Genomic DNA, 24,293 nt, shown 5'->3' with positions numbered 1-24,293 from the left:
ACCAATTTTCATCCTTTTACTGAGGAGGAAAAAAAATATTTAATATTTTTGTTGTATAAGGTATAGCGCCTAAGGCAGGTACTTCTATTCCTGACCTCAGTCCCACGCGCTCCTGCTTTATAAAGCTATAGGACAGAGCAGAGTTGGAATGGAAAAGAAAGGTGGGGTAGGAGACAACAGATAAACTGGAAAGGAGCAGGGGGATGCGGAAAGAAAGACAACAGCCACATGTGTGCCCAAAATTTTTAGTCCCTGCAGCAAATCAGAATGATGCCAACCCAGTCTCTACCCTGGCTGGTGACCCTGCCGTGGATGCAGGAGAAAATATCCAATACTAAGGGAGTGACAACAAAACTCTGGGCCACAGCTACAGTCACACGATCCAGAGGGAAGAGGGAGTGCCAGATTTTGCTACTTGTGTCACACAAGCTAGAAAACCCTAGCTCCCCCACTGCTGAGGCACACCTACATTCCACCCATTTCCTTGCCTCACCATACTGTACATTCCTCCTCTAGGAGAATTCTGACCCTGGCTAGACACTCCGCTCCGGGATAAGGCCAAGCAGTCCTAGTTCTCTAGACTGCCTCTTTTATAAAGATTGGATTAGGGTAGGTGAGAATCGTAAAGATTTAAAAAATAAAGTAGAACCCAGAGAAATGTCAAAGCTGCCACCATGTAGCACCAGCGACCAATTCTTGCACTTGTCTTCCCTGTCTCAGTAATCCCCTCTACAGAAGACATACAGAATTGGAACAGCTCTGTCTTCCCTGTGAAGTCTCTGCTGGCACCAGGTTATAACCTGGACAGTGGGGAGTGTCTGCCTTAGGCTGGTTTGTGCAAGAGGGCCACCTTAGGTCTCCTTGAGGACGTTTATCTTGGCGCAGATCTTGAGGGCAGGGCCCAGCTTGATGTTCATGGCACTCATAAGATGTTCCTCTTTAAGTAATAAAAGGGCCTGTCCATCAATCTCCTGGGAACGAAACTCCTCTGCAATCTCTTGGCAGCCTAGAAGGAAATGATGGGAATATGTATGAGAAACTACACGGTAGCACCAAAGTACTTGTCCTAAATTCAGTAATACAGTGGCCTGACATGGCAAGCTTTGGAAGCAAAATGAAATCAGAGCAACTGGCTATTTATAAAAACAAAAAGAGCCAAGACATGGACTTCCCTGGTGGCACAGTGGTTAAGAATCCGCCTGCCAATGCAGGGGACGTGGGTCCGATCCCTGGTCCGGGAAGATCCCACATGCCGCAAAGCAACTAAGCCCGTGTGCCACAACTACTGAGCCTGCGCTCTAGAGCCCGCAAGCCACAACCGCTGAGCCCACATGCTGCAACCGCTGAGGCCCACGCACCTAGAGCCCGTGCTCCACAACGAGAAGCCACCACAACGAGAAGCCCATGCACCGTAGCGAGGAGCGGCCCCTGCTTGCCACAACTAGAGAAAGCCCACGCGCAGCAATGAAGACCCAACGCAGCCGAAGTATTAACTATTTTTTTTTTAAAAAAAGAGCCAAGATAAAACACCTAAGTTGTTCAACCAGAGAGATACCTTCATTCAGATAACCTGAGGGGGGCAAAGGGAGGGAGCAATATATATATGTTTTCTTTGACACTGGCAAGAAAATCAAAGTTAAGAGCCGTCTTGACATCTTTAAGGGCCCAGAATTCAAGCAAAATACCAAGAAGGGTAGGATGGTTTTCCTGCTGGAGAAAGCCATCCCTTTGTCAAGAATAGCTTATCTGCCAATGCAGGGGACACGGGTTCGAGCCCTGGTCCGGGAAGATCCCACATGTCACGGAGCAACTAAGCCTGTGCGCCACAACTACTGAGCCTGCGCTCTAGAGCCCGTGTGCCACAACTACTCAGCCCGCGCACCTAGAGCAGCCCATGCTCCGCAACAAGAGAAGCCACTGCAATGAGAAGCCCGTGCACCGCAGTGAGGAGCGGCCCCCGCTCGCCGCAACTAGAGAAAGCCCGCACACAGCAACGAAGACCCAACACAGCCAAAAATTATAAATTAAATAAATAAATTTATTTTTAAAAAAAAAAGAATAGCTTATAAATAATCCTGCCTTGAAGAGAGCAGGGCAACAATGGCCCATTATTTCCTAATCCCCTTCTCCGCTGAGAAAAGTCTTTTATCCATGGTGGGTATCCCAATTAATCACACATAAAAAAATACTTTAAAAATTATTGGTTAAGAATCATAGATGAAAATCAACTGTTGCAAAATTACTGACATAGCAGAGGACAGTCAACCCAGGAAAACTGGGAAACCAGGCTGTGGACAAAACCGGAATAAATACCAAGAGTAGAGCCTTCGTCATACCATACTTAAGCCTCTACTGCTTAAGTCCGTTACATTTCCAGTTACAAAAGCCCCTGTGGGATGACCTAAAGAAAACTGTAGGAAAATGAAGCAATATAGGTGACCTGGGTCCTGGTGGACAGGCCTGCAATACCTTGTAGAGAAGCAATAAACTCATACACCTCCTCTACGCTCCAACGGCTAGGATTACTGGACAGGAACACAGGGTTGATGCCATGTAATTCTGGTGTAGGCGGAGCTGTATTGGGGTTCCCCAGGTCACGTTCTCCATGCCCTGCTCGCACGGATAAAGGCCCAGGAGATGTTGGAGAGAGTGCTTCATCGTAACTGGAATTATCTGAACCCCGGCTAGAGTCCTCTTGACCCTACAGAAAAAAACGCGAAACAGGTCACAAGTAACAGTGTCATGAGGTTTCCCTCTCCTTTCCCCAGCCACCCTGGGTTTGGATTACTATCGGGCGCAGAGGAAAAACTAATCTTAGCACAAGTGAAATAAGCTGTACTTCACGTGCAAATGCCCGAAGTCACCAGTCCGCTCTCGAGTGCCTTTCAAGTATCAACTGTATCCCTCTCTCGGTTCTCCCCTTCTACCAACGACTGCCCTAGATTTTCCCTCCTCAAACACGGCATAAGGATTAACAGACAGGCAACCAGTAAGGTGAGAAGAGACACAGGTCAGGATCTCTTGGAATTTGGAGTAAGGCAATCAACGCAAAACCGGAGTTCTGGTCTCATACTCATTTTAGCTGGGCAAAGGAACTGCCCCGTGCGGAAGAGGAAGGAAAAAGGCCCATTTCTGAGGTAGTGCGCCCCGCACCGGCAGCTCACCCGGTGACGCTTGCCCTGGATCTTGGCACGGGCGATGTCGGAGGAGCTGCGGCGGGGTCCGCGCCGACGAACGCGGGCATAGTTGGCTTCTTGAAACTCTTTCATTTTTTTCCTCTTCAGCCGGAATTGGTGGCTACAGCTCACATTATACCTACAGGTCGGGGCACGTACAGGAGGTCATGAGTGCTACCAGAGAGGACCGCCTTGCTCCCCTGCACTAAATGTGAACTGGGATTTTAAGGGCCGATTTGGGGAAGGGAATGAAAGCCGAGGAGACATTAACTATGAGCCTTGAGCAGATCCTAGGGAAGGGGTGTAAGGTTAGATGGAGGGGGGTGAGGCGGGGTGCCTACAGTACCTCTTTGCGCAAGTCATGGAGCAGAATCTCTTGGAGCCGCGAAACTGCTCTGCAGGGGCGTACTTCCCACAGTACTCGCACTTCAGGAGGTTCGCCTTCTTATCGAGCTCTGAAAACAAGGCAGCGCGGGAGGGCTGCATCGGTTTCTGCTGCCACTCAGGCCCCCATCAGGCCCAGCGCTGGACTCTAATTACTCTCAGGGTTCCCCCCAAAGACCTACTCAACCTAATTGAGAATCTCCCTAAAACAAAGTTCAAGATCCAGAACCGTAAAGAACTGTCCCTCAAGAACATCACAGTCTTCCTAACCTTAAGCCAGACGATTTCCACTTTAAATGACTAATATTATCCTGACTCATAATCTCAGATTTCAGACAAGACTGCATTTCTGAACAGGAGAGAGGAAAGGATTACTTAATGCCTGGAAAGACATAAGACCTCTCTCCCACAGAAGTTTCCAAAAGCAGGGGGGGAAATGTGAACAGGACTCCTTAACATGTAGTACAGAATCTAGAATAAGGAGAACTGGAAATTAAGATATAGCCTGTTTTTTTTTTTTTTTTTTTTTTTTGGCCGCACCCTGCAACATGCAGGATCTTAGTTCCCCAACCAGGGATCAAACCCGTGCCCCCTGCAGTGGAAGCGTGGCGTCCTAACCACTGAACGGCCAGGGAATTCCCAGAAACAGCCTATTTTAGATCGTCTTTTGAAAAATATATCCTCATAGTAAATAATTCAACAGATTACTAGCTTGATAAAATTCCCCTTAATTCTATCCTATGGAACAACTTTTGTGTGAGTCTATGTATTCTGTTATATGATGTGGCTTCTGGTTTCTCAGCGTGGATGGACTTCACGTAATTCCCACTTTAAATAGATAATTCCTATTTTACACTAAGTCCTCAAACACATCTCCATCAGCCTCCTTCCCCAGATGGGTCTCTAAATAAATACTTACCAGCAGATGGGCTGTCCCCACCTAAGGGGCCACCCGACTGATTCTCATTCAGCCCTGTCACGAGGCCAGTCTGCAGTGGCTTCTCAGACTCTTTCAGTAACTGAGAACAACCCACCTGTCCCAGAAAAAGGTTAGTTAAGTTAGCCTAATTCCTTTCTGCTTCCCTATAGCTTTCCCCACCATTTTTCACCACCATGTCTCTGCCCAGAGTTCTGAGTTAATGACCAAGTCCGATGCAGAGAAAACCATTTTCAATATAGCAATCAAAAGCCTCTAACTGGCTTTTTTCAGATAAGCCACTGGAGAACAGGTTCCTACCTGGGCTCCCTATTTTGTCCTTTTCCTTCCTAAATTGTAGGGAACATACTAGGAGTCAAGATACCTGTGTTCTAAGTCCTGGTTCTGCAACTCATGGTATCCAGAAAACTCTCTTAACTTCTCTACCACAATTTTCTTCACTATAAAACAACCTAATTTGTCTAACTAAACACGACAGCTTTAGAGGTCACTTTCTTCCTTTTCTTCTCCTCTTCCCAACATTTTCACTTTCTAGTCTACATATTCTTTCTTCTCTTCACTTCCTTCTTTACAACTAACCATACAAACAACAAAATTGAACCATTCGCTAATAATTAAATAGTTCTGAGCCTTTTGATTTCGTGGAGTTTGAAAAGACAACAATCAGACCAAGCCCCACCTTCTGGCCCTGCCCTCACCGGAAAAGGTTCTGCTCCTTCCTGGATAACGAAGCCTTCGATGATGTGGGTGAGAATCTGGGGCTTCACAATGGCCTGTGGGGGCTTGGAGTCACCCATCTGTCTGGACACCATGGCCAGCGTGGGAGGCGGTGCTGACGGGGCAGGAGCCAAGGCTACTACATCACTGCTCGGGGTACCAGCATTCACACTGGTCACTGGTTCAGCTTTGTCTGGAAAATAAACACAAGATTCAGGGACAGGCAGGGGATGACCTAGCTGATCCATCTATGAGCCAGGTCAGCCTGATCTTCCACAGTAATACATGTTCCCTTTTGATCATTCACCCTGGATTCCCCGTGTTTGGATCTACTCCACCAAGCCTACTGAGGCAGAGTGATCTTTCAGCTCACTCAGAACTTTCCTCTAATTTCTATGTACTCCAGCAGCACTGCAGAAGCCAGTTACTCACCTCCAAGACCGCCCTTCTCCTCCATGGCCTTCGGGCTCTCTACTACCGGAGACGCCTTCGCAGGAAGCATTGAACTCAACGTGGAGATATCGTCTCTCTCCTCCTCTGACTCAGCCTTGCGTTTGACAGGCAATGTCTGGGGTTTGCCCTATAAAGTGAAGAACAGGAAAGAAAAGATTTATGAGTGAAGGGTAACAAGAAAACACAATTATTCCCATACTGTCAGAGAAAATTTTCTTAGTTCTAGATTCCCCAATTTGTATACTTCCCACAGTACAGTAAAATTTCTGGTCATTCCCAAGAAGTGTAACTTCTACATCAAGACAAAAAATACAACATTTTCTCCAGGTCCTCACGTAGACCTGGAGACCCTGGGTTCATCAACAGCCCAACCACTAACTGTTGTTTTTCTAAAAATCAATTTTGGTGGTTAAGGCTATATCTTGATATAACTTAGTACAGGTCCAAAAACACAGAATTTCAGTGGCAAATTTAGGAGTATGAACTTCAGGTATTATCTACACTAATGTCTCCCTCTTACAAAAGGAAGAAGTGCGTGCCAGGATCTTAACCTTCCATGAACATGTCTCTCTCTTACAAAAGAAGCAGTGATCAATACCAGTATCTTAACCTTCCTAACTCCTTATTCCCCTCCTAAATTAAACTCAGGTCCTCTCAAGGATGATAGTGCCCTCAAAGCCATCAGGCGTCACTCACCGGCAGGTGCACAGACTGCATGTAGAAGGCGGCAGGGACCTGGGCCACAACAGGCGAGGAGGCGGTAGCCGCCCCCTTCACCACATGTGCCGTCCCCTGCACAGGAGCCAGGGTCATCCCCGAAGCCAACGCGGGCGGGCCCTCCTGCAGCGCACCAGGGGCCTGGGATGAAGGTGGCGAAGAGGCCACGTGGGCCTGGCCAGGCTGCACTGTGCCTGTCATCCCCCGGGAAGCAGGCACGGCGGCTGCCAGCTGGGCCAGCCCCAAAGCCTGGGCCTGGGCTGTACCTGGCTGCCGGGTGCCTACGACTTGCACGGGGATGTGGGGCGGAGGTTGCTGGGTGGCTGACATCTTGGCAGCCCCCAGCTGAGGAGGCTTGACAGGGGCCACAGGTGGCTTGGACTGGATGGGGACGGGGGGCTTGGGGGCTGGGTCAGGAGGGAGCGACAAGGGCGAAGACTGCAGCATGGGCTGGACAACCAGAGTCTGGGCTGGCTGCTGGGACTGCGAAGGCGGGGCCTGCTGGGCAGGGGGGCCCTGCGGGGGCGGGGGGGCAGGGAGGGGCGCGGCCTGCTGCTGCTGCTGCTGCTGCTGCTGCTGCTGGGCCAGCTGGAGGTGGGTGGCCGTGTGCAGCAGCTGCGCCTGGCGGTGCGGGAACTGCTGCTGGTGGTGGATGGCGATCTGCTGCTGGATCACCACCTGCTTCTGCTGCAGGTGGATCTGCTGCTGCTGCTGGATCAGGGAGTGGGGCTGGATCTGCGTGTAGGTGGCTGCGGGGACAGCCCCGAAGCGACAAAGAGGGAGGGGGGCAGAAAATCAGCAGTAGCCCCAGGAATGGGAAGCCAGAGCACCCTTCCGAGGCGGACCCAGATGGCGAATGGAAGGCGAGCCTGGAGGGGCCCGGGCGGCTGCTTGGCTCACACTCCTTCCTAGTCTGACGTTACCAACTACCCCAGTCTTAAAGGTTTCCAGGAGAGACCACTCTTGCTCGAGCAGTTAACAGTCCTCGGTAACTTCTTGCGTTTATCTGACTTTTACTTTTTTGCTCTACTTAAATTCTGTTACTTTGCACTCAGCAAGGACAACGGCGGGCCCATCCTCTCCACGATTAGACTCAGCTCCTCAAGCACTGAGGCCATGTTTCATTCATTTTTACATCCCTAGAACCCAGCCCAGGGCCTGACACATGAGAAACACTTAGCAGTCACTGAAATAATAAACGTCCACAGAGGTAAAGATACCAACATCTTCCCGTGAATGCCTCGGTCTCCAACATTTATCAGTTTGGGTCACCGCCTATGAGAAGATGTCTTATGAGTCAGCAGCTGCGAGCTCGGACTTTACCCAGTTTCCTCCACTGTAAACTAGAGTTGGGATCTCCCCGCTCCATACTCTACCAGAGCGTCCAGAGGATATATGTGAAATGAAAGCACTTCGGTAACAGAAGTGCTACAGTGTGTAAATACTAGGTATTAAACTGATAATTAACTGTTACATTTTGTGAATACATTATTCAAATATAGCAACAACTAAAGAACTAGAAACAGGAAGGCAAAAATAAACATTGCCAAGTAAGGTGCACACATCTAACTCTATACACAGTCTGAAATCAAGAACTATTTGGCGTTATTATTTATTCTTTTTTATCCTTATCATTGATACAGATGATCACAAGTTGACTGTATTAAACCATGGCTCTATTTGCTCATCCTAAGTGCTCTAAGGCACCTATACAGCCTCTGCTCTACACTGGGCCAACTAACCAACATTAAACACATCCCTTATGCTAAACTGTAAGCTCCGTGAGCAGAGGAGTCTGTTTTTCAAAGGTGTGTCCCAGCACCTCCTAGAACATAGTAGGCAATTCAAAAAGAACCAAGTGAATGAAGGGTTCGAGTGAGTAAACTGAATAACTCAGGACCTAAGAAAGAGAGGACAAGGCAACTTGTAAACTGACTGCTGCCTGGTGGAAACAGACAAGATCCATCTCTGTTACCTGTCGTCCTGTCTCCCTGGACTAATATGATCAAGGTTGATGAGATTCTCTTTCCTTCCACTAGTCCGGGACCAAGACAAGCAGGAAAAATGGCAAAGATATGTACTCTGACGATTTCAAACAAGTCCCGAGAGAACAATGACATTATGAGAGGTGACAGCTTACCTGAGCTAATAAGGGTCTGGCTGGGAGCAGGTGTGGCTGTCCGTGTCAGGTTCATGCCCACGCTCTGCTGACCAGTCCCATCTGCTTCTGCCTTCTTGGCCGCTGCACTTTCTGCTTCTGTCTGGCTGCCCTGACTCACAGTCACTGCCTGGGCTGCAGGCAAGGGCTGCACCACTCCTGTGCCCTTCCTGGGACAGCTCCCACCACCACCCATTCCTGAGGAAGGCAACTGACCCAAGCCCCCAGGTGTCTGGCCACCTGGACCCATGGACCCTGGGATGCTATTCCCACTGCCTCCACCAGCTTGACTAAGGTTGAGGGACTGGCCTGAGGCCCCAGAGGAAGCCTGAGCCACAGCGAGGGCCTGGCTAGAGGCCTGGGAGAGGCTGGAGACAGGGGAGGCTCCAGGAGGAATGGCCTTCTGAGCAGAGCCTTGCATTTGGGGTCCTTGGGCTGAGGCCTGTTGGTTCCTGACTGCCAAGTTCTGCACCTGAAAGATAAGAAGCAAAAGACAGACTGAGAAAAGGGGAACAGGGGGCACTCAGGGTAAAGATTTCTGTGACTGATTCCGAAGCAGTGACGACAGCTACAGATATTCCACAGCCCCCCTCAACTCGTACCCCGTCCTATACAAACGTACACAGTGAAGGCCTTCCCAGGGAGGGACTCAAGTCATATTTGATTTTTCAGGCTCCTTCACTCACTATCAAATCCATCATCTAGTTTGGTTATTTTATTCCTTCAAAATGTCTCCGATTTTCCCTTTCCTCTCCATTCATTCATTCAACATCTACAAAACATCTACTATGCTTCAGGTACCACACTGGATACTGGGAATGCAGAGATGAAAGACACGAGCCCCTGCTTTTAATGAGTACTTTCTACTAAAAAAGACAAGAAAACCAAATTACACTATGCACAGATAGGCACACAGTGCTACACGAGCACAGAGAGGAGATTAACTCAGACTAGGGAGATTAGCGAAGACGTCCTAAAACAGGTGATGTCTGAGCTGAGAACCAACAGGTAATAGTGAAGGCAGGGGTTTGAAGACATAGGTGACAACACTGCAAGACCACTGAGCCAAGAAAGAGCACAGCATTTTTGGAAATTATAAATACTTCATTATGTTTGGGGTGAACTAGAGGAAATGGCAAGAAATGAAGCTAGGAAGGTAGGTTGAGGCTAGAAAGAGACAGATCTCGAAGGGCCTGGTGTGTTAAAATAAAGAGAGCCTGAACTTTACTTTGGAAACAAAGTTTCTCCATCTTCTTTGTTGTTATATTCCCAGCACCTAGCACAGTGCCTGACAGATAGTAAGTGCTCCAAGGTATGAACAGAGAGAAGGAATGATGAGCACTTAATGGATTACAGGAAGCCACTGAAGAATATGCATCAGAATCATCGTGATCAAATCTATAGTCGAAACTATTCTTTTAAACACTGCTGATGAAAGTATAAATCAGTACAACCACTTTGGAAAACAGTTTGGCATCATATCCTAAAGGTGACTATTCACACACACTCTAATAACCCAGGAATCCCATAAGAGAAATGCTCGCCGTATACAATGAATGGGTGGCTTGTGTTAAGAATGGTCACAGCAGCACTAGTCATGATAATAAAAGCCTGGAAACCAACTGAATGGCCATAATCAGAAGAGAAGATGAATTAAGATGTGTAGTATATTTACACGATGGAATATTACATAGAAATCAAAATGAATAAAGTACAATGACATACAACAATACAGACGGATTTTGACAATAAGCTATTAAGAAATCATTCCCAAAAAGACTACACACAAGTACCTTATAAATTTAAATATAAATTAGACATATGTGTGTGTGTGTGTGTATATATATATATATATATATATATGAATGATATGGTATCTGGAATTTGCTTCTGAATAATCCACAGGTGAAGGGAAGGGGGTCTGGAGAGATTGGCCACATGTTTATAAATGCTGACGCTGGATGGTTAAGTACATGGAGATTCATATTTCTTTATATTTTTGTTTATGTCTGAAATGTTCCATAATAAAAGTACATTTTAGAAATATACGTAAAGGCAATAAAACTATATAAAAAGGGACACAGGGAAGGATGAACCTAGGAATCATGGGTAAGGGGAGGCAGTGGATGGAACTGGGGATGGCTTATTACATGATTAAAACTTACTGAGTAAATATTTTTAAAAAGTAGACCATTGATGAGAGGAGGCCATGAGCCAAGGATTATGATTTATCAAATTCTGTACACCAGAGGTACAATTAAAAATAATGTTAGTAACAACATATATCTCCTTATTAAAAAACTTATTCTGTTAGTAATGTGGGAGAGGATTAGAAGTAGATATGGCTGAAGTCAAGAGACCAATTAGGAAACTAGTACAGTAATTCAGGCGAAAAACAAAAAGAACCCGAATTCAGACAACAGTAATGAAGAAGAAGAGGCAATAGCTTCTGAGAGAGATTTACAAGAATCATCAGGATTCGGTGCTGGGGCACTTATATACTTCTTACCTTTTCTAACCGGCTTCCTTTCCATAATGGCTATTTAAAACTTTCCTCCTCTCCTTGTACCTCAGAACCACTTCCTCTTTCCCCTGTCACTGTTCACTCCAGCAGAGACAATAAAACCACTAGATGTGCGCGATGCTTCAGCAGTTCCACCAAACCTGCCCCTGCACCTGCCCCCGTCACTTACCACCCCCTCTCCCTCTCCTTCCTCCTCGCCAAGGGCCGTCCTTCTCCAGGCTGAGGGTCCCATCCCCTCCTCCTGCTTCAACCTCTCCTCTACTGGCTCCCTGCCATCACCAAGCGGAACCCCATTCCCAAGCCCAGCTTCACCCTCCTCTCCTGTTCTTGCTAATCTCTTAATAATTGTTTACAACCACCACACCGACTCCCACCACCCAGTCATTCCTCAAGTCACACCACTCCTCTGGCTTCAGCCCCCGACTCCCCTGGAAGGGCTCTCCACCCACAGACCTAAGTCCAGCTCTCCCGCCCTCTCCACTGAACTGGACAGAGGACCCCCTCCACTTTCATAACATTCGGCTCCCTTGTCTTCGTGACCCTGCACAATCCAGATCTTGTCTGTCACTCTTGCCTCCTCCCCTCTGCCAGCCCACCACCCTCTACTCCACCTGGAGCTGCTCTATTTTCTAAGGGCTCATTCTAAACCTCGGGGCTCCAGCTTGAAGGATTTTCTCTTCTCGATCCGTACCAGCTCCCCAAGCGGTTTCCGGTGCTTGACTTCTCTTATTATCTCCACGCACACTACTCCTGTCTGTTCATCTCCAACTCAGTCAGACTTCTCCGAGCTGAGCACTGTGTACATCAGACTGCTGACCCGAGACCTCCTCGTGGGCGGCTCACAAGCACTGCTAGGTCGGCACATCCTCAAGTGAACTTCACCCTGCGTCCACTTCCCGGCATTCTTCATCGCATTCACAGCGCTCCTGGCCCCTCAGGCCATGTCAGATCCCAGCTCTGGCACCTCCCCCCACTCCCCCATCCACTGGGTCAGGCCTCCCTTTCCAATGATCTTCGAAGTTTTTCTCCAATCTACTCATTTCTGTCCATCTACATTGCTACCACCTAATCCAAACGTCTTCCCCCTAAACTCTTACAACACTGTTTTCCTCCCTATATTCACACTCACACCATTTCCATTTATCCTCCAGAGGAGCCAACATAGTCCTTAAACTAAAAAAAAAATTTTTTAAACCCTCAAGTCTCCAAGTCACTGCCATTTCCCACTGGCCTTCACACAGAGCCCCCAATCCTACACACAGTCCCCAAGGCCCTGCAAGATTAGTTTCCCCCACCTCCCCAGTGCCATCTCCATCCCCCAGCGCCAGGCTCCAGGAACACGGGTCTTCTTTTAGTGACTCAAATATACAAAGTCCCTTCCCTCCTCAGGTCTCTGGACATGGGGGGGGCCCTGCCTTCACTCTCATTCCATGTCTTCCCCTGACTAACTTCTACAGGCCCCCATTTAACTGCCATCTCCTCGGGAACGCCTTCTTGACTTCTACCCCCATCCCAAGGCTAAATTAAGTCCCTTTCTATGTTTTCAGAGCACTCTGTACTTTTTTTTTTAATATAAATTTATTTATTTATTTTTGGCTGCATTGGGTCTTCATTGTTGCATGCAGGCTTTCTCTAGCTGCGGTGACAGGGGGCTACTCTTCGTTGCGGTACGAGGGCTTCTCGTTGCGGTGGCTTCTCTTGCTGTGGAGCACGGGCTCTAGGCAGGCGGGCTTCAGTAGTTGCAGCACATGGGCTCAGTAGTCGTGGCTCGTGGGCTCTAGAGAGCAGGCTCAGTAGTTGTGGCGCACGGGCTTAGTTGCTCCGCGGCATGTGGGATCTTCCTGGACCAGGGCTCGAACCTGTGTCCCCTGCATTGGCAGGCGGATTCTTAACCACTGCACCACCAGGGAAGTCCCAGCACACTGTACTTTCTAATGAAGCAATCACTAAACTATTCAGGTGATTATCTGTTCAATGTGCTTTGATGATGTGTCATCTCCATCAGTCCAGTGATCATGACCTTGGACATTCAAGGCCAAGGAACGTCTGATATCTGATCGTAATGAGGGCTAAACTCTTAAAAACACTCACTATGCTGTGTCCAGGCACTCTTCAAACGCTTACACACATCAACTCCCTTGGGCCTCACAACACACTCTGAGGTAAGTATTTTATAACAGCTATTTAATAGATGAAGAAATTGTGGCTAAAAATGTTAGGCCATTTGCAGGGGTCACACTAAGTCATGGAGTTGGAATCTGACCCAAACATCAGATTCCCACTTTCAACCACTGCTCTGTCCGTCCACACACTATGACACACAAATATCTGATGAATAAATAGATGGATAAATGGAAGAATTGCTATGGAAGCAGGCTCCACCTCATCCTCTGATTCCACAGTTATCACTGTAGTCTAAACCAAAGGCCTTACCTTGTAACTAAATGACCTCAGCAGTTTCTTAGCAGGTCCCCTCACTTCTCTTTCTTCTCCAGGCACGTGTTCCTAAATGATTCTTTCTCAAGGAGTTTCCTGACCCTATCAATCTGCCTTTCAAGCCAGCAGTGCCACTGCTACCTGTGAAGTTACCTGGCTTTCAGACTTCTCCCTAACAACGACCTTTCCAGCCACAGGCCTGCTGTCTCCACTTTATTCACTCATCCCCAAATCATCTTCACGTACGTGAGATAGGCCTTTACACATACTGTTCTCTCTCCAGTGTTCTTCTTACCCCAAATCAAATCCTACCCGTCCTTTAAGAATCTGTTCATGTTCCTAAAAGTCACTGAAAAGAAATGCAGGCAACTCTTCCCTAAACTGCTGCATCACTCAAAGTTGGTACTGTTTACTTTTGCACTTCTTTCTTCTCTAAGCTCTTTGAAGACTTGACTCATTTTTCAATCCCCCAGTTTCTAGTATATACCTGAGCACATCAAAAGAGAGAGCGCAATATTTACTTGCTGACTGATAAACTAAAAGAATGAAACGAGTACTATGAGATCCCAGTTTGTATCCCACCCGTAAGAAGCTAAAACATTCAGGCTCTCTATATATGTATACACACACACACACACACACACACACTGGAGATAAGGCATGGGAAGCAGTGGTGAGGAAGACTTTACTGCGAACACAGTGAGCGGAAACAGACTGCTGAAGGTTGAGAGCTACAGTGACTCATAAAGACAAGGAATCAAGTGTTTTGCCAGTAACTCAGCCAGGTCAGCTTCACGTGTGTCTAACTAGAATTCCCTCAACCATCCCTTATCTTACAGAGACAGTACTGCAAGAAGAGAGAACTAAGACTTCCTGAATGAAACTGAGCCATGGAGGGCTAAAAGAAGGGTAAGGACATATGTGCTGTATTAAGAATAAGGCTTCCCACATCCACAGGGCTGTTTTCAGTCAAGTCTACTTCCCTTCCTAACTCAAAGAACTAAAAAGGTGTAAGGTATTCAAGTTCTACAGAAATTTTTTTTAAAAAGGATTCTGAAAAGTGGTAATGGGGTGGAAGGGTGGGCCCTGGTCCGAGGCCATTCCCTTCACCCTCCCCAGCGTCAGTCCACAGGTCAAGTGGTCGCCACTGACCTGATCGGCATCTGCGTGAACTCCCGGAGGCTGAGCAGATGGCGCCTCCTGCTGGACCGCGGCCACCGCCCCGTTGGGCATCAGGATGAGCTGGGAGGCTAGAGGCACATTCCGGCCCAGGGTCCGGTTTACCTGCAACAGGTTTCCCAGCTGTGGCTGGCAAGGAGGAGGAAGAGGACGAGCAGAGGGAAGAGAGCAAGAGGAAAAGAAGAGAGACAGAAGAGACGGAAGGGAGGGACCACAAGACAAAATAAACAGAAGATACGAAACAGCTAAGCCCTGCCCCTTTCCACACCAACCCAGGAGACCCTTATTTTCCACGTGCGATGAAGCATCCGAAGAAAACCTAGAACGTGTATAAAACTATACACTGATAACAAAGAATCAAACGTCAAAGAAGTTGAGACAATGAGGATTGTGGAGCAAGTGTCTATATATAGTAAGCAGACAGGCCAAGACATAACACTTAGGATTCGTGTACTTGAGTCATAGGTTTAAAGATTAAACTATTATCTGACGCAAATTTCTCAAATACTAAGGTGAACATCTTCTAACTTAGGATCTCAATAATCTGCAGGCTACCTGTAAACACTAAGCATCACTTCTAGAGGTTAAGTAAGGCAGAAGAAGCAGATCAGCTTGTCTTAAAACATCTGGGTAACCATGATTAAATAAAACAGCTTTCACTCTGGGCATTCCCTGGTGGTCAGTGGTTAGGACCCGGCGCTTTTACTACTGTGGGCCCGGGTTCAATCCCTAGTCGAGGAGCTAACATCCCATAAGCTGCGTGGTATGGCCAAAAAAATAAAAAATAGCTTTCACTCAATAAGACACAGGACATTTATGCCCCTGGGGCAACAGCGACTGTGGCTTTGGCTTACCCGTAGATACATCTGGGCCTGGGACTGGTTGAGGGGTGGGGAGGTGGTGTTCCCCAGTAGCACAGATTGGGTCAAAGTGGTAGCACTGGGAGAGCTCACACTCTGGGATCGGCTGATGAGCTGGGCGGCCGACGTGGTGGCCAGATTGATCTGTGTGGTACAGAAAGGAACCAGGACTCAGGATTGGGGAGAGGTAAAAGGAAATATACACGACTGACAAATTCAGAGTGATGCAGTCAAGAACAGAGTATCTCACTTTCACAGAGTCAGGAGGAAATGAATAATACCTTGCTATCCATTACTGTCATCCGGCTACTGGAGGGTATCACCAAACCAGTCCCTAACCACCAGCGTAACAGTTGAGAAGGCAAAGGAACGAAACGGAACCGACCTTACTTCTCATTCAAGGCTTTGCTACCGCCTACGCAGGATTTTCCTCCTCCTTTCTTAGATCTCCTCGTTAAGACTCCTATACAGATCCAAGCTGGTTACTTTCCATTTTACTAATATTCTCTACGTAAGGGCAGTAAATACCATTGACGGCTCAATAAACACTCTCAGACCAGCAGCACAAAGTAGTTTAACCCAGAGACAAAGACCCAGAGAGGAAAGCCCCTCGGAGGGGAGGGGCAGTACTCACGGAGGCCTGGGTGGTGGTGGTCTGCTGCTGGGCAGGGCTGGTGTTTGGGGAGCTGGCCTGCCGACTGGCAGCAATCGTGGCCTGTTAGAGGGGAAAGAAGACAAGAAAGAGCAGAGACAATGAAGGAAAAGGCTCTGAATCTGCCAGTAATAGATCACAGGCACAAAATATAATAGAGATCTCAGGTAAGAACTGAGAGCCTCTACTATGGAGCAAGGACCAGTGTCTTCACAATCCCAATTACCTTCATGTTGTCACATATGCTAACCCAATAACTCCCACATACCCAGCCGGGGCAGGCAGGCAACCCACTCTCTTCCTCCCACTTTCTTTTAGCTGCAAGAAACTTTGGTCAGGTGACGTCATGAGTCACTGCTAAGTCCAACCCAGTGCTGCCCAATCAATACAAATATAATACGAGCCACATATATAATCTAGTATGAACATTTCTCAAAAAGTGAAGAGAAACAGGAGAAGTAAACTTTAATAATTTACTTTATTCAAGCTGATCTATCTCATTTCAACATGTAACCAACATAAACAAACTACTGAAATTTTTTTTTCACACTAAGTCTCTGAAATCCAAAATCTTTTCGCACACCTCCGTTTGCACTAGCTGTATTTTAAGTGCTCAATAGCTACCTGTGGCTAACGGCTACCATACTGGACGGTACAGGTCTAGCACAAAGCCATGCTACCTCTAAAAGGTAGTTTCCCCACAGTTCTTACTGACAGCCCAGACACTAAGGTCCCTTCAGCCTCCTGCAGGAGGACAGGAGGCAGAGGAGACTGTTTCCAGCCTGGCTCAGCGGAGAAGGTAGCGTGCCCCGACCCACCTGTAGTGCCTGTTCCCTCCCTCCTGGGCCAGCTAGCTGCTGACCTCTCACCTGCTGGACGGCAGCCAGGCTGTGCAGCTGGGCATTGCTGAGCTGCTGCTGGAGCATGAACTGGTGGAAATACTGAGCCGCGTTGGGCTGACGCTGCAGTGCCTGCAGAGCCTAGGAAGAAAGAGCGGGGATCAATCCACTTAGAATGAATCACTCCTGGGACTTGCCTGGCGGTCCAGTGGTTAAGATTCCTTGCTCCCAATGCAGGGGCACGGGTTCGATCCCTCGTCGGGGAACTAACATCCCGCAAGCCGCATGGCGTGGCCAGGAAAAAAAGAAGAATCACTCCTAACTCCTATTCTATGGAAATCACTGTGATCCTCTGAAAGGGACATGTGGGAAGGAGGGAAACAAAGGAAGACGGGTATCTGGTTAAACTGTCAACATCTGATTTGTCCATTTTTATATCAGAACCAGTAAGTCCTTAAAAAGTAGACAAGCAGTTAATTCTGCTGTGCTCTATTCTTGAAAAGTAAAGCAGTGTAACTCACATGAACTCTTATTTCCCAAAAGGAATCTGTTAATATACGATATAACAAAGAATTAGGACTAAACTGGTTTGAAAATAAATGGGATGTTGATTAATGTAAAGAGAAGAAGAAAATAAAAGACCATATTCTAGGGATACAATAAAGGTGACAGAATCCTAAGGGGTTGGATACAATGAAAAATAGAGTAAACGGTCACTTATGAAAGACTGTATCAGGTAAAATTTTCAAGTAACTGGCATTTTCAAACACCTACAGCATAATACTAATGGGTGTTTATCAAGATGATACTGGTAATTCAGTTTTAACATTAACTTCAGGATACTACTGTATTCTTTTTAATAATTAGGACCAGTCTTAGGATATGCATAGTTATTCTAGTAGCTAAAATATTTTAAGTAAAAGTTCTTAACTTCCATTACTCAGGATGATTTTCAAGAAAGACCAAAAATTAAAAACCTGACAATCCATAAAGAGAAATGGTTAGTTAGAATCTAGCAACATGAACTGAATGGCATAAAAACCTTAAAGACTGAATCTCATTCTGCCTCCTTGCTCAAACTGTTGTGAACTCCTAAGATTCTCAGAACTGGAAGGGACCTTAGTTGTCACCTAATCCAACTCCCCGCGTTTGCTGGAAAGGAACCAAGGGCAATTATCTTCCTGCATCCTTGCCCACCCCAAGCCAATGCTCACAGATCACAGCCCCTCAGAGCTAAGCCTCACCTGCACTGCTTGCCGTTCGTACAGTGACATCTGAGCTATCTGGGGCCGAGAGCTGCCCCCAGAGCCGGAGCTCCCATTGGTGGAGTTGGAGCTCTGCTCACTCTCAGTCTCCATGATGGAGGTCCAGGGAGCCCGAGGCTGGCGCTCCGACTCGAGACCTAGATGGAAGCAGCAAAGGATCCAAATTTACACCCGATCTCAAACTACTATTTCATGTCATTATTCAAGTTATCTAAGAACCTTCCTCTTCTTCCATAAACCATGATTTCTCCAGTTTAATAACTACCAGATCTTCAATATACTCTTATAACCATAACTTCCCCACACCACCTTTTAAAGCTAAGCAGTGTCTCCAAATCAACAACTTTTACCTATTCCCTCATGCCCTTAAATATAAAATGGCCAGAATGTAAGGCGGTTCCTCCTAATAGTAAGGCCACCTTATATCCCCATAACACTTTTAAATAGTTTAAAATCGTCCCATTTAAAATTTACTGTTATCTCATCTCTCTCCGCATGTGCAACACCATTATCAGCATTATCTTATTAACAATGGTCACCATTTACTGAGAAGCCACTAGGTGCCTCCTCTCACTGGGCTAGGCTCTTCAGCTCCATTATCTCTCAGTGCTTTACAGTAAATATAATTATCCCCACTTTACAATTGTGGAAATGAGGTTTTCTGAAGTTAAAGTTGTCCTAGTTAAGTATCAAATCTTTACACTAGGACATGCTTCTTCAAACCAAAAACAATCTATGATTAAGGCAGTGTCACTCACTTTGAGTACTCACTGTCATCATTTTATGGAGGAGGGGCTTAAGATACAGATACCAATACATTGAATGCATCATAGAAAGGCATAAAACTAGGAGACAGAAGAACTAGCCTACAGCCCATATCGCCCGAAGAGCTGCCTGGTTCCCACTCAGGCTACTTGTAACACCTTGGACATGTCACTTTCCCTTCTTATAACCTCAGTTTCCCTGTTTGCAAGGAAGGCTTCACAAATAAGTATAATACATCATTTTAACAAATGACTTACAGGTATTAAACACAGTAAAGACAACAATGAAAATCTTCAAGAAAATAAGATTCAACTTTTGAGTCCACTAAAGTAGTCAGAATTTACCCTCTGGGGTCTACACTAAAATTTGCAAAAAGACATGAAAACATTGCTAAGAACCAAGCAAAGAGACAGATGAGAAGTAGGAAGAAACATGCCTTTGAAGCAGCACTAAATGACAATAAGGTTTTTTTGTTCATTCTTTTTTTTCCCCTTTTCTGTTAAACCTAAATACTATATTGTCTACTTTTGAGGCGTGGAGCCGCTATAAATATCGGATCAGCACAGCACAATTTGGTTTTGGAATGTAAACATCAAACCAGAATTTCTGCTAAGGGGTGTCGACAGTTTTATTAGGGTGGATCTATTTTAATGACTGCATTCAAAACAAACAAAGTAAACAAAATCAAAACGCTTGGGCTTGGAAATAAAGTTGGGGAGATTTTTTATGATTCCATTCCCAGTATCATCTGATTGCATCGTTATTCCCCAAGAATTCAGTTGCACAGGAATAGCAAATGTTACTGCAAACACGGATATAACCCAAGAAGTACACAGAAGAAATCATACTGGCTTCAAGTCTAGCCTATCTTCTCCCCACATCTTTTGCCAAAATATTAAAGCACTAAACAGATACAGACCCATGAATCCTCATTATCAGCATGTGAAGAAAAAAAGTGGGTAAGGGTTAGAGGCAGCACGGCACAGCTGTATAGATCACCGGACTTAGTTCACTGGACTCAGAGACAGGAGGAGACCCTGGAGGGGACATTAATTCCCTTCATGGGTGAAAATGCTAATAAAACGTACGATCCCTCATCTCCCCCCAAAATGGAAGTCTTATTAATTTTTCAGAGTGAGAAACAGAAAAGAGGTGGAAAGGGACCAGCTTAAAGTTTTTAATAAAATCAGGAGAAACTGTCATCAAAACCAGGATTCCTGGATCCCAGGCACATAAATCTATTCATTAATGATCAGTGTTGGGACTGTAAAATTAAATACAGAAAGTGAAGATAACAAAAAGTTTGGGAAGCACAGTGAATTTAAATTTTCAGAATTTAACTGGAAGAGAAGCTGACCCATAGAGGTCCCCAAAGTAACTAAACCACGGTCATCCTGAAAGGCAGCATTTGGGCGTGTGTGGTTGGGTTGGAGCAGACCTTTGGCAAGGAGCTGGAAGAGGATATTGAAGTGGACCTGGTACTCGGCCTACCGAGCCAAGAGTTGGAGGAAATCAATTTCCCCAAGCACGAAACTGTCTCGTAGGAAGGATGGGGCATAGCAAGGGGGGCGGGAGGAGGGGGGTGGTTCGGGGAAGGCTGTGCCAAAGAAATGGAAGCCATGTGAAGAAGAGGGAGAGGAGACGCCCCAGGGGTCCTTGTTGTACCTAGAACCTGGATGAGAACGACGTTCGCAAGAGGGATCAATCACACCGCGGGACGGGGGTCGACTGAGCGGTGCCAGCAGTGAACCGACCCAAGTGAGCGGAGAAATGTGCTTACTGAGAGCGGGGAGACAGACAGAAGTCGAGGAACTGGAAGCTGAGGAACCCAGCGGACCAGAAAAAGCAGGGAGATAACTAGACAGCATGCTTGGATGGGAAAGCCAAAGTCAGAGACGGGAAAATGAATGAGAGAATGAGCGGTCAGAAGCAACTAGGGTGACGGACGGACAGCAGTGAGCACAGCGAAATGAACAGAAGAGCGGGAGGCTGGACAGGCAGAGGGAAGGACCGCAGAGCGAGCGCCAGAGGTAGGCAGGGAAAGACGCCGGGGGAGGTACCTGGGGCGTTCCACAGCCCGAGGTGGCGGAAGAAACATCCCCGCGCAGCCAAGCCCCCGGAGGTCCTGCCCCTGCCCGGCCCGCGGCCGCCCGCTTACCTCCGCGCCTGGCTCTGCACCCGAGCGCTCTCGGGGGGGCGTCCACCTCACGTGCCGGGGTCCCCCGGCGCCGGGCTGGGCGGGGGGCTCGCTCGGCCTCCGCGGCGGGCTCCCCTCGCCTCCTCCCCTTCCTGGAGGGGCGGGGGCGCCGAGAGCGGGGTGGGAGGCGCCCGGCGCGGCCGCGGCTCCCCGCCCCTCCCGCCGCTCCGGGTGCGGGCCGGCCGCGGCTCCGCCAGGCCTTCGGGGCTCGCTCGGGGCCTGTCACTTCCTGCCGGGCCGAGAGGGTGGGGGCTGCAGGCCGGGGGCTGCGGGCCGGGCTGGAGGAGGGGGCTGGCGGGGAGGTGCTTCCGGGGCAGCCGGACCCCTCCCCCGTCCCTCCCCCTCCCCTCGGCGCCCTCCCCCCTCCCTCCCGCGAGTCCCTCGTTTCCTGCCGGCGCCCGTTGCCATGACGACGCTGCTGCCAGGCCTCCGCGCTTAGGCCTCGGGGTTTTTTGTGTGTTTTTTCCCCTCTCTCGCTCTTTCTCCTCTTTTTTCCCCTTCTTTCTCTCCGAGTTCTGCTCGCCGGTGGGAGGGACGAAACGGAGAAAGTGCTGGCCTCTAGCGGGGAGCTCACCTCTCACAGAGAGGGAGAGGGAGATGGGAGAAGGGAGGGAAGTGACGTGGAAAAGGGGAAAAAAGAAGGTATTTTTCTGGAGCTTCTGGGAATAAGGGATAGAAAGAAAGGATCAAAGAGACCAACAGGCTGAGCGGGAGAAAACCAAGCAACAACCCTAGAGAAACGGCAGACGGGAAAAGGAAATAAAGCCGAGGAAAGGAGAGAAAAGGACAGAAAAAGATTGAGGAAAAGGAGAGAGAATGTTGATTGTTTCATTCCTCATCCCTCACCTCCACTCGGAGAAGGCGGGAAAGCTGTACAGAAACAGTAAACCCGTTAGGAGTTGACATTCCTTTAAAAGCAACAGCCCAATATAACTTGCTTTGAATAACACATTTCAGTCTGTAATTTCAGGGATTTGGGGGTGTGTGTGTGTGTGTGTGTGTGTGTGTGTTCTTAGATTTAAATATGTATGTAAAAGAGAACGACAGAAACAAGTGAGAAGGCTAGGGGTATAAAGAGAATAGAACAATGGGGCTGTGTTTGGGAAGGCTAAACATTTGGTGAAGCTGTGGCCTTTGTCATTTTTTATCAGTTTTTAATTCTCTTAGTCTTTGAACATTCGGCAAATATTTCTAGAGCACCTACTATGTGCAGCCTCGGTTCTGAAGGCTTAGATTACATCAGTGCACAGAAAAAAGATAACTGCCCTCATTAGCCTTTACGGATGGGGCGAGGGACTGCCTTGTGGATAAATAAGGTTGTTGCTTTTTCTGATATTATCGTGGTTGAGTAACTATTCTTACCTCAAGTCTTTTCCTAACTTCTGTTCTAACCAGTTATTTTCTCTGTCAACCTGCTCTTCATTCTCTCCTTTAAAAGCCAAGGCATGATTTATTTTTAGAAAGAAAATAGAAGTATTCTCTTTGTTTATATATTAGATCTATTTAGATTTTCATTGAGAGAGGTGTGTTTGGGCACCGGGCCCTTAATTTGTGGTAGCCAGATTTATGGCAGAGAAAAATCTCAGCCAAGCTTCTAGGAACCAGTCAGACAGGTATGTGAAGGAAGAAACAGGAGGGCAGCCAAAGGACTGGAAAAGCAAAGACATGAGGTGTGGGGAGGTGAAAAGGTACGTTGCCAGGATGGATGACAGCTTTGGCTGAGGATGAATTGAAAAGATTCTGGCAGAGAGAAGTCATGGTAAAAACTAGGTAAAGCATTAGTCATTTAATTCAAACCTAGATTTTTGGCATGCCAAAGAAGTTTAAAGCTCTCTTTCGTAAGCTTAGAATGGATATAGTGAGCCTAAGCTGACTTCCTGGCACCAGTGAAAAAGTTCTATCTATAGACAATTTTTAGATTATATGACATTCAGGTCAAGGAACATTATTCATGTTTCTATGGGAGAATTATCACTGTGAAGTATTTAAAGAAGTGTTTAAACATATCCCAAGGAGAAGGAATCCAGATGCCAGAGGGTATGCACTCATCTTTCCAATAGCCTATGGGATTTCGTACCTGGAGGGTACATGGCCATTTCAGCCCCCATTAGAAGTGGAACAGAATCACTACTATTGCATATAATTTCATTCCGTCTCTAAAGATTTTTTTCCCCCCCTGGGTCATGGACCCCTACATCTACTAAAAGTTATACATTTAGATGATGTTAGGGGATAAGGTAGTGATGATGTGTAATTTTGTTGAATTTCTGATATAAATCTAGTCTACAAATACTCTGTCACAAAGCATGCTGTATTGATTATGGGCCATTATTTTAATTTTCTATGTTAAAGGCTTGTATCCCTCACTTCACAGTAATTCTTTTCAAGTTCATTTCTCCCTCCAAGGCAGACCAGACTTCCAGGGTCATAAGTCTAACCAATTTTCCAAAGACAAATTCAGCTTAAAAAAGAAATTTATTAACAGCAAAGTGAAGTATTAGGAAAACCTCCATCCAGAAGGAAATCCTTGTCAAAGACTCTGTCAGCTTGGGAAATACTGAAAACCTTATCTAGACCTAAATAGAGCAGAACAATTTGTGATTCCTAGAAAATCTTCAACTGACCTTTCTTTCTTTCTTTTTTTTTTTTTTTTTATTTGTGCTAACCTTTCTCATTTTCATTTAATGATTATGCTGGAATTAGCCTTTTCTTTTTCAAACCAAATTGTCTTCTGAATAGAAGCCAAATAATTTCTTTACTCTGCATAACACTGCAAAGCCATTAGCCTAAATAGGTGAAAAGGAAATGCATTCTATCTGGTGTGTAGAAATGGAAGCCCTCCCCCTGCAAACTTTTCTGAATAAAGAAAGATCAGGACTTGAAGGAAATCAACTGTTTGGCAGCAAATAAAACAAATAGAAAGTAATATAATTTTGCACATCAACTGAACATTGAATAAGCATTCTTCAAGCTTCTCTTCTAAGCCCAGCAATGTGCAATGAATTGTGAAGGAAAAGAGGTGTTACTGTCATGT

At 46.8% G+C, this 24,293-nt stretch overlaps 1 protein-coding gene across 1 annotated transcript; it reads right to left on the bottom strand.

Annotated features, from left to right (window-relative positions):
* Positions 1-39: 39 nt before the first annotated feature.
* PHC1 (polyhomeotic homolog 1) lies at positions 40-18,405 on the bottom strand. Its single transcript, XM_060024287.1, has 14 exons — positions 18,277-18,405; positions 17,063-17,173; positions 16,176-16,256; positions 15,536-15,685; positions 14,655-14,810; positions 8,525-9,014; positions 6,364-7,133; positions 5,647-5,794; positions 5,196-5,407; positions 4,480-4,594; positions 3,523-3,631; positions 3,165-3,315; positions 2,470-2,701; positions 40-1,006 (listed from the first exon to the last, which is right to left on the bottom strand). Exons 1-14 carry the CDS (start codon positions 18,388-18,390, stop codon positions 852-854), a joined length of 2,994 nt encoding a protein of 997 aa, XP_059880270.1. The 5' UTR covers positions 18,391-18,405; the 3' UTR covers positions 40-851.
* Positions 18,406-24,293: the final 5,888 nt, after the last annotated feature.

This window comes from Delphinus delphis, chromosome 11 (genome assembly GCF_949987515.2).
Source record: "Delphinus delphis chromosome 11, mDelDel1.2, whole genome shotgun sequence".
NCBI lineage: Eukaryota > Metazoa > Chordata > Mammalia > Artiodactyla > Delphinidae > Delphinus > Delphinus delphis.
The sequence above is the reverse complement of the archived record's forward strand: the minus strand, read 5'-3'. Positions and strand labels throughout refer to the sequence as shown.